The sequence below is a fragment of the Aureococcus anophagefferens genome (assembly GCF_000186865.1).
Source record: "Aureococcus anophagefferens unplaced genomic scaffold AURANscaffold_10, whole genome shotgun sequence".
Taxonomy (NCBI): Eukaryota; class Pelagophyceae; order Pelagomonadales; family Pelagomonadaceae; genus Aureococcus; species Aureococcus anophagefferens.
The window spans coordinates 1,484,380-1,493,214 of NW_008705570.1; the positions used below are offsets into that span (position 1 = coordinate 1,484,380).

The window sequence follows — 8,835 nt, forward strand, 5'->3', positions numbered from 1 at the left end:
AGTGGAATTCACCCACTGGTTTGGGTGGTCCTGACCAAACTTGAGAATTCTCTAGCTCGATCAAATCGAAGTCGATTCGGCTGATTTTTGGACGAATCGATTGCTCTCGTCGAGTTCTCGAAGCAGAGCCGAAGAGCTCGCGTCGAAACTGTCGCATATGCGCACATTGAAGTCGGGTTGAAGATTTGAATTCCACGCAGGCGCGACGCTGCCGGGGCTGCTTTTAGCGCTCGGCCGCGCGGCGCCGGGCGACCCGCGCGTCGGGTCCGACGCGACGACGCTGGGCGCGCGGCGGGCCCTGGCCGTGGACGCCCTGCTCCAGCTGCCCCGGGGCGAGGCCGTGTACTGGGTGCCGCTCGCGCGCGGCCACGACGAGCTCTGCGACGACCCGAGCGTCGGCGTGCGCGTCGTCGCGGAGCGCGCGCTCAGCGCCAGGGAGATGGGCACGGCCCGCCGCGCCCACGACGCCGTGACGGCGGCGCCGAAGCGGGCGCCCGCGCCCTTCGCGGGCTGGGTCCACGCGAGCGACTACCGCGTCGTTCCCTTCTTCGAATGCGCGGACGGCGGCGCGCTGGGCCTCCAGCTGCGCTTCGCCGTCGGCGAGGCCGTCGAGGACACGCCGCCGGCGCCCTTCGTCGCGGGGCCCGCGGGGCGGGCCGACGTGCGCTGGCGCGACGACGGCGTCGTGCTGCCCGTCGCCGCGGACGGCGCCGGCACGCCCGCGCTCCGCGTCGACCTGCTCGAGGCGTCGAGCGGGAAGGCCCTGGGGTGCGGCGCCGTGCCGTTGACCGCCCCCCTCCTCGCCGGCGGCGGCGTCGCCGACCTCGTCCTGTCGCTCCGCGACGCGGCCAGGGGCGCGCGCGTCGCCGTCGCGCGGCTCCGCGTCCAGGCCCTGCCGGAGCGGACGCCGCTGAGCGACGCGCTGGCGCTGTCGCGCGCCGGCGACGTCGCCGCGCTGAGCGACGCGACGACGACGCGGGGCGTGCACCTCGAGGCCACGGGGCGCTACGACGCGGTGGTCGTCCGCGCGCCCAAAGCGCGGTTTCTGCCAGGGCAGGACAGGAGAGCGAAATCCCCAACTTCAAAGGCTCCGATCTCGGCCGTTTTCCACTCGTTTTGGCTGATTTTTGGACGAGCGATCATCTCTTGGAACGGTCTCGAAGCGTGGATGCTTTTTCCGGGACGCACGCGCGCGGAACACTCACCTTGAAGCGACGTTGAATCTCTCTTGTCCTGCCCAGGTTTCTGCAGCACGCGAGCTGCCGCGGCCGGCTCGAGCCGTTCCTGACCGTCACGTTGAGCTTCGGCGGCGCGGTGGTGGACGCCGCGGGGCCCCTGGCCCGGGCGGGCACGGACACGCACCCGCTCTGGCCGCGGGGCCGCGTCGCGTGCCGCCTCCCGAAACCGCTCGCGGACGCGCTCGACGCGGCCGCGGCCGCCGCCGCCGCCGCCGGGGGCGACGACGGCGCGCGGGCGGCCGCGGCGCTGGCGACCTTGGAGGACCTGCCGCCGCCGGCGCTCGTCGTCACCGCGCGCGCGGCGAACGCCGCGCGCGACGACGACGCGATCGGGACCTGCCGCGCGGCGCTGCCCTGGGCGTCGCTCCTGGCGCGCCTCGACCTCGACGACGACGCGGGCGCGGACGCGGTCTGCCACGAGCTCCTCGACGGCGACGCGCAGGTGCGGGGCGAGCTCGTCTTCTCCGCGTCGCGGCGCCGCGCGGATTCCCGCGACGCGGGCGGCGGCGGCGTCTTCGCGGTCGACGTGCCCCCGTCGTCGCGCCGCGAGACGCAGCCCGTGACGATGACCCTCGACCCCGGCGACGGCGCGCCGGCGCTCGCGGCGACGGCCGAGCTGCCCGCGCGCGCGCTCTGGCGGCTGGAGAAAGATTCGAAGGCGTCTCTGACGGTCGCGGTCGCCGGCGGCGACGCGACGGACGCGTCGGCGCTGCTGCGGGCGGCGCTCGCGAGGCCCGGCCGCGTCGCCGAGGTGCCGCTGCGCCTCGGCGGGCCCGACGCGCCGCCCGCGAAGGCCACGGCCGTCTACGCGGACCACGGCCGCGGCTCGTTGGAGTTTTCTTTGGCCGACGTCGACTTCGACGAGGCCGCGCTCGACGCCGCCTGCGCGCTGACGGAGTCGAACGTCGCCAAGGGCCCGCGGCGCCTCTTCTACCGCGTCGAGGTCGTCGGCGGCGGCGGCGGCGGCGACCACGCGCGGTCGTCGACGTCGCTCGCGGGCAGCGGCGTCTGGGCCGCGTCCAAGGCGCCGCCGGAGAAGCTGCGCCTCCTCGTCGACTCGCGGTCCGACTTCTTCGACGGCGGCGACGCGTCGGCGCAGGCGGCGCCGCTCCTGCGCCTGAGCTTCGTCGACGAGCGGCCGGGCGTCTGGCGCAACAAGGTCGCCGTCGCGGAATGCGCGCTCGCGCCGCTCGTCTGCCTCGGCGCCGGCGAGAAGCGCCGATTCCACCCGAAGCTGGAACTGCGCCTGCGGGACCCCGTGACGCGCGCGGACCGGGGGTTGGCCACGTGCCGCGTGGAGTACGCGCGGCTCGCGGCGGCGGCGCCGCTGCCGGCGACGGCCGCGGCCGTCGCCAACCTGAAGCGCTGCTTCTTCGACGTCCCCGGCGCCGGCGAGGGCTCTGTGGCTTTAAAGGCCCTCGCCGACGGCCTGCGGCTCGCGCCCGTGGCGCCCCACGCGGAGGCCGTGCTCGGCGCGGTCCTCTCGCGGCGGTCGGGCCTCCGGTCCATGGTCGAGGCGCTCGCGCCCAAGAAGGACAGGCTCCAGGCCGACCGCGTCGACTGGGCCACGTGGACGCTGCTCCTGTCGACGGCGGCCATCTGCCGGGACACGCAACTGAGCGCGACCCTCGTGCGCGCGGTCGAGGCCAAGAGCGACGCCGCGCGGAGTCCCAGGGGGAAGGAGAACGTCGAACCCGCACAACAGAAGGACATCGTCTCGAAACGCGTCAAGTACCTCCTGGGCCTGCGCCTCGCCTTCCCCCGCTGCGCCGCGCTCCGCGCCGCGGACGCGGGCGAGGGCGCGGCGCTCGTCCACAAGGGAGTCGCGCGGCTCGCGGACGTCGCGAGCAAACGCGTGAGGGTGGGCTCTGCGCTCCCTCGCCACGACGGCGGCTGCGAGCTGAGCGTCTTCGTGGCCCTGCTGGCGTCGAAGAACGCCGACGAGCTCGTGGATACTCTAAAAGCCACGCCGGCGGGCGCGCCGCTCGGCGGCGCCGTCGCGCGCGCGCTCGGGCCCTGCGCCGTCGTCGACGTCACGAAGAAGAAGAACGGCGGCTACGTCGACGGCGCGACGTGGCGGCCGCCGCCGGTCTTCGAGCCCGGGCCGGGCATCAAGCCCGTGCCGCTCGCCAAGGGGCCGCCCGTGCCCGACCAGGCGTCGTTCGACCGGTGCCAGGAGGGCCGCGTCGAGGCGTCGCGCCGCGAGCGCGACGCGGCGGTGGAGGGCAAGCGCGCGGCGATCCGCAGGGCGCGGCGGGCGAAGCGGGAGCTGAAGCTCGCGCGCGAGTACAACGAGGCCCTCGCGCGCTACGCGGGCGAGCATCGAAGAGGGGGCGGCCGGCGGCGCCGATCGGGCGGCGGCGGCGACTCCGTCGCGGCCGTCGCCGCGGAGCTGCTCCGCGACGACCGGGACGCGCTGCGCGCGGCGCGGGCGCGGCTCCGGGAGGAGCGCGACGGCGCGCGAGACCGGGAGGCGCGGCTCGAGAAGGACCTCGAAGACGCGCGCGCGGCGCTCGAGCGGTCCGCGGCCGTCGGCGACGTCGGCGGCCCGCCGCCGCACTGGGCCGTCGCCGCGCGCGAGGGCGCGAAGCTCGAGAACGCGAACCTCGAGCGCGAGGCCGCGGCCGCGCGCCGCGACCGCGAGGCCGCGACGGAGGCCGCGGCCGCGTCGAAGCAACGCGCGCGGGACGCCAAGGACCGCTGCGACGTCTACGAGAACGCCCAGGGCCGCCTCGAGGCCGCGCTCCAGCGCAGCGAGCGCCGCGGCGCGGCGAGCCGCGCGGAGAACGAGCGCCGGTTCCACGAAACGTTGGAGTCGAACGCGCGGCGCAAGGCCGACGCGGACTACGAGCGCTACCGGGCGCGGTGGAACCGCGCCGCGGACCTGCGATCCAAGGACCGCGTCGCCCGGACCGCGGCGGCCGTCGCCGTCGTCCAAAGGCTCGCGCGGCCGTGGCTCGCGCGGCGGAAATCGCGGCGCGCCCGCGACGGCAAGCTCACCATCTTCTTCGCCGTGCGGCGCATCGTGCGGCTCCAGCGCCAGCGCAAACGGCGCCGGGAGCTCGTGCCCGCGGCCCTCGCCGTGCAGCGCGTCTACCGCGGGCGGCTGCTCCGGCCGGCGACGACCAAGGCGGCCGCGGGCGCGGAGCGCCTCGCGATCGCCTGGCGGGCAAAGCGCGCCCTCCGGGACGCCGACGCCGCCAAGTCCGCGGCGGCGCGGTCCGCGGAGGACGCGCTCCGGGCGCGCGCGGTCGGCGACGAGCGCGACATCCGCGCGGACGCGTCCAAGGCTCGGACCGCGGTAAGGCTCGCGACGACGCGCCAGCGCCTCGAGGCGCAGCGCGCGCGCACGGACGTCGAGGTGAAACGGCGCGAGGACTTGGAGATTTTCGAGCGGGCCGCGCGGCGGCGCTGCCTCGGCGCGTCCGCGCTCCACCGCGCCGTCGAGCGCTGCGTCTTCCGGCGAGCGCACGCGAGGCTCGTGACCTGGCACCGCGCGACGCTGGCAAAGCGCGCCGTCGGCGACGGCGGCATGGTCCAGCGCGTGGCCAAGGCCGTCAGCGACGCCCTCGTCGAGGCGCCGAAGACCGTCGACCTGTGCCGGTCGCTCGTTTTTTACATCGCGGACCTGAGCGCGGACATCAGCGACGACGAAAAGCGGCGCCGCGCGGAGCTCGACCGCCTCGCGCGCGAGACGCTGGACGCCGTCTTCGCCGAGCGGCGGCCCGCGGGGCCCGCCGCGCGCCGCGAGCACGCGCTGTCCGCGCGGGAGTACGTCGACGGGCTCGTCGACGACCTCGCGCCGCCCGACTCGGACCTGTCGGCGTCGTCCGACGAGGAGGAGGAGTCCGAGGAGGCGCCGCCCGGGCGCATCGAGGTCTACGACGTCGAGGAGCCCTTGCCGGCGGAGGCCGGCGAACTGGAGGAGGCCGGCGAACTGTCGCGCCTGCGCGAGGAGAACGAGCGCCTGCGAGCGGCCGCGTCGAAGGCCGAGGAGCCGCCGGCGACGCCGCCGCCCGAGGAGGAGGAGGAGCCCGGGGAGGATTTCGTCGAGGCCGAGGAGGAGCCCGAGGAGGAGGAGGGGCCCGAGGCGGAAGAGGAGGACGCGGCGGTCTGGCCCGACCGGGCCTCGGTCGTCGGCCGCGCGGTCCAGGTCAAGGACGAGGACACGGGCGCGTGGGCCGACGGCGTCATCGCCGACTTCGAGGCGGACATGGACGAGCTCGACGGCGACGACGGCGTCTGCGTGCGCTTCGCGAGCGGAGACGAGGACGAGTGGCTCGAGTACGGCTCCGAGGACGTGCGCTTCATCAAGCCGGAGGCGTACGTCGAGCCGCCGACGAACGACACGCCCGCGCGCCAGCTCGACGACTGGGCGCCCGACGCCGACGCGGGGGCGGAGGACGCGGACGCGGAGGAAGCGGACGAGGACGCGGACGCGGACGAAGGGGACGAGGCGGAGGACGAGGCCGCGGACGAGGCCGCGGACGAGGCGGAGGACGAGGCGGAGGACGAGGCGGAGGACGAGGCGGAGGACGAGGACGCGGACGAGGCGGAGGACGAGGACGCGTCGGAGGACCCGTACGAGTGGCCGCCCAAGGGCGACGTCGCCGAGTGCAACTGGCAGGTGCTCTACCTCGACGAGGCGGAGAACGCCTGGGTCGCCGGCCTCACGGTGAGCGAGGACGCGGCGACGGGCGCCGTCCGCGTCAAGCCCGTCGACGACCCCGACGCAGAGGACTTGGTCTTCGTGAGCGGCGACGCGAAGCTCCGATTCATGGCGCCGGTCGACTAACCGTAGTTGGCGTTTGATGCCCTAGGGGTGGGCTTAGCCGGGTAAGATTTTGAGCGATTTTACCATTGTTGCGACCAGGACCCGCGCGCCGCCCCGCAAACTATCATGAAGGCCGAGTACGTCGAGAAGCAGCGCGAATACGAAGAGAAGAAGGCGCGGGCGAAAGCGCTACAGCTGCGTTTGACGTGCACGATTTGTGGGGCGAAACCGAGAACCTTGCTGAACTGCCCGTGCGGAACTACGCAGTATTGTTCGACTGAATGCCAACGCATCGACTGGCGCGAGCGGGGCCACCGCAAGGCGTGCAAGAAGATTCGGGCGGAGCGGGCGGCGGAGGCGGTGCGGGCCGAGGCGCCGCCGTCGCCGCCGGAGGAGGTGTTCTACGGCCCCGCGCCGCGGTCGCACGCAGACGAGGTCCGCGCGCGCATTGCGGCTGAACACGAGGCCGCTCGCGCGCGGCGCGAGGCGAACCCGGAGCCGGAGCCGACGTCGGAGCGGTACGGGTCGCGGTGCCCGATATGCTTGGAGGAGTGGGACGTGAATGCGACGAACGTGCTTCGCGTCTGTTGCTGCCGGTTGGTCTGCAAGTCGTGTGAGGACAAGATCGAAGACGCGTGTCCCCTCTGTCGTGTACCGCGCGCGGAAAACAGTGCAGAAACGCTCGCACGTCTTCGCCGCCATGTGGAGAACGAGGTGCCGGAAGCGATTTCGTTTTTGGGAAATGCGTACCGCCGCGGTCACTACGGCCTCGTGAAATCCGATAAGAAAGCCGCGAAGATTTGGAAGCGCGCCGTGGAGCTCGGCGACGTGGAGTCGATGGCACTTCTTGCGCAATTGCACGATACTGGAAGTGGCGTCAAGCTGGACAAGAAGAAGGCGATGAAGCTGTATCTCGCGGCCGCAGATCGGGGCTACGCGGTCGCGCAATTCAATATAGGGGTTTTGCTTCGTCGTGAGAAGAAAGTTGAAGAAGCGTTCCAGTACTACGCGCTCGCGGCGGATCAAGGTTTTGCCTCTGGAGAGAACAACCTTGGCGTGTGTTACATGGAAGGAGTCGGCACGGAAGTCGACCTCGGCAAAGCCAGATACTGGCTCGAGCGCGCCGCTGCCAAGGGCTACGAGACAGCTATACAGGCCCTCGCGCACCTCGACGCGCGAGTATAGCCTAACAATCTTCACGCCGCGTCGTCGCCCGAGCCCGAGATGCTGCGCTTGCGCGCGGGCGAGTCGCGCTTGGCGTCGTCGTCGCCGCGTTCCTCTCCGCGCAGACCTTCGCGGTCTGGTGCCTCGCGTTCCTGAACGCCAAGCCCGCCTGGCGCAAGGACGACGACGCCGCCGAGGCGGGCATGGAGAACGACATGAATGTGTCGAAGAGTAGTGGCGGTGTCGGTTTGACTCGGAGAAACTCACTGGCATGTACAGAGGGGCTTACGTATCTAGAAGGAGGGTTGGGGGCCGTCGCCGTCGTTGTCGATGTCGAAGTCGGGCGTCCGCCGGTCGACGTAGTCCTGGGCGCTCTGTGAGAGGAGCGGGATCTTGTCGGCCTTGACGCCGAGCGCGTTCGAGACGAGCGCGTAGAGCGTCGCCGCGCCGGCGACGGCGGCGACGCCGTCGTTGAAGGCCGTGAGGTCGAGGGCGGCGAGGGCCGAGAGCGCCGCGTTCGCGTTCGGGTCGAGCTGGAGGGCCATCGCGTCGACGCCTTGCGCGGCGCCGTAGGCGTTGGCCGCGAAGAGCGCGACGGCGAAGAGGAGCTTGGGACCCTGGAGGGCGATGTCGGCGAGGACCGCGGCCCGGGACGCGACGCGGACGAGCTCCGGCTTGGACGGGTCCGCGGCCGCGCCCGAGAGCACGAAGAAGGCGCCGAAGTAGCCGAACGGGACGGCGTTGAAGAGCGCCGCAGACTGGGCCAAGGCACCGGCGGCCGCGGACGCCGCGGGGTTCCCGCCGTGGAGGGCGCCGGCGATGAGGTGGCCGCCGTACTCGTTCGCCACGTCGAAGAGGGGCAGGAGGAAGGCGGCGGCTGCCGTGGCGCGAGCGGCCGCGTCGGTCCGCGACGCCACCGAGGCGAACTCCGCCTTGGCCGCCTCGCGCGACGCGTCCTCGTCGCTCGCGGTCCGCGACGCCTCGCGCTCGGCCGCGAGGACGTCGCGCAGCGCGCCCTTGAGGGTGACGGCGAAGAGAGCCCCGCTGACCGTCTCGAGCGTGCCCTTGTCGCCCGAATTCGTCCGCGGGAGCAGCGCGTCGATGGTCAGGGCCCCGGCCTCGTCGACGTCGAAGGTCGCCATGACCTTGACCGCCAGGGCCTCGTCGACCTTGAGGAACGACGCCACGTCCTCCTTGCCCAGGACGCCGTCGCCGTCCGAGTCGGCCACCGAGAACGCGGCGAACGCGGCCGCCTTGGCCTCCGAGAGGCGCTCCGTCTCGAAGGCCGCGACCTCGACGCGCAGCGCCTCGGCGGCGGCGAGCATGGCCTCGGGCGTCGACGGCTCACCGCCGGCGGTCGCGAAGACGCGGACCGCCGACGGCGAGGGGAGCTTGGAGCGGAGTGGAGCGAAGGCGTCCGCCGCGCTCGCCGCCGCCAGGGCGACGGTGAGCATGCGGAAGGAGGACGAGGTCGTGCAGCAAGACATTGGTGCGAGTGGTGTCGATGTGGTTGGGTACGAGCGCCGCGCTGGTGCTCAGACTGTGCTTTGGATGCCTTGCCATTCTTGCCACCTCGATTCAGAAGCGGAAGCACCGTCAGAGCTTGAACACGGCTGGCACACGCTTGGACCGGTGACCAGGCCGGCGGCCCACGAACGC

The 8,835-nt window shown here is 72.9% G+C and overlaps 3 protein-coding genes across 3 annotated transcripts in view; 2 read left to right on the forward strand and 1 right to left on the reverse strand.

Moving 5' to 3' along the window:
* Positions 1–6,033, forward strand: part of AURANDRAFT_64549 (hypothetical protein) — a gene marked incomplete at both ends in the record, with an annotated part of 7,044 nt that extends 1,011 nt beyond the window's left edge. The window contains 2 exons of the mRNA XM_009039068.1: positions 184–1,041; positions 1,242–6,033. Of these exons, the coding sequence (XP_009037316.1) occupies positions 184–1,041; positions 1,242–6,033 (5,650 nt within the window). The remainder of the gene's footprint in view (positions 1–183; positions 1,042–1,241) is intronic.
* A 714-nt stretch (positions 6,034–6,747) lies between these two features.
* On the forward strand, positions 6,748–7,197 carry AURANDRAFT_26853 (hypothetical protein; the record flags this gene model as incomplete). The annotated part of the gene is made up of 1 exon (XM_009039069.1): positions 6,748–7,197. A coding segment is annotated over one exon (450 nt), but the record flags the coding sequence as incomplete, so codon positions are not given.
* A 272-nt stretch (positions 7,198–7,469) lies between these two features.
* The window catches only part of AURANDRAFT_64550 (hypothetical protein), a gene marked incomplete at both ends in the record, with an annotated part of 5,175 nt that continues 3,809 nt past the window's right edge, over positions 7,470–8,835 (reverse strand). Inside the window, one exon of the mRNA XM_009039105.1 lies at positions 7,470–8,504. Coding sequence (XP_009037353.1) covers positions 7,470–8,504 — 1,035 coding nt within the window. The remainder of the gene's footprint in view (positions 8,505–8,835) is intronic.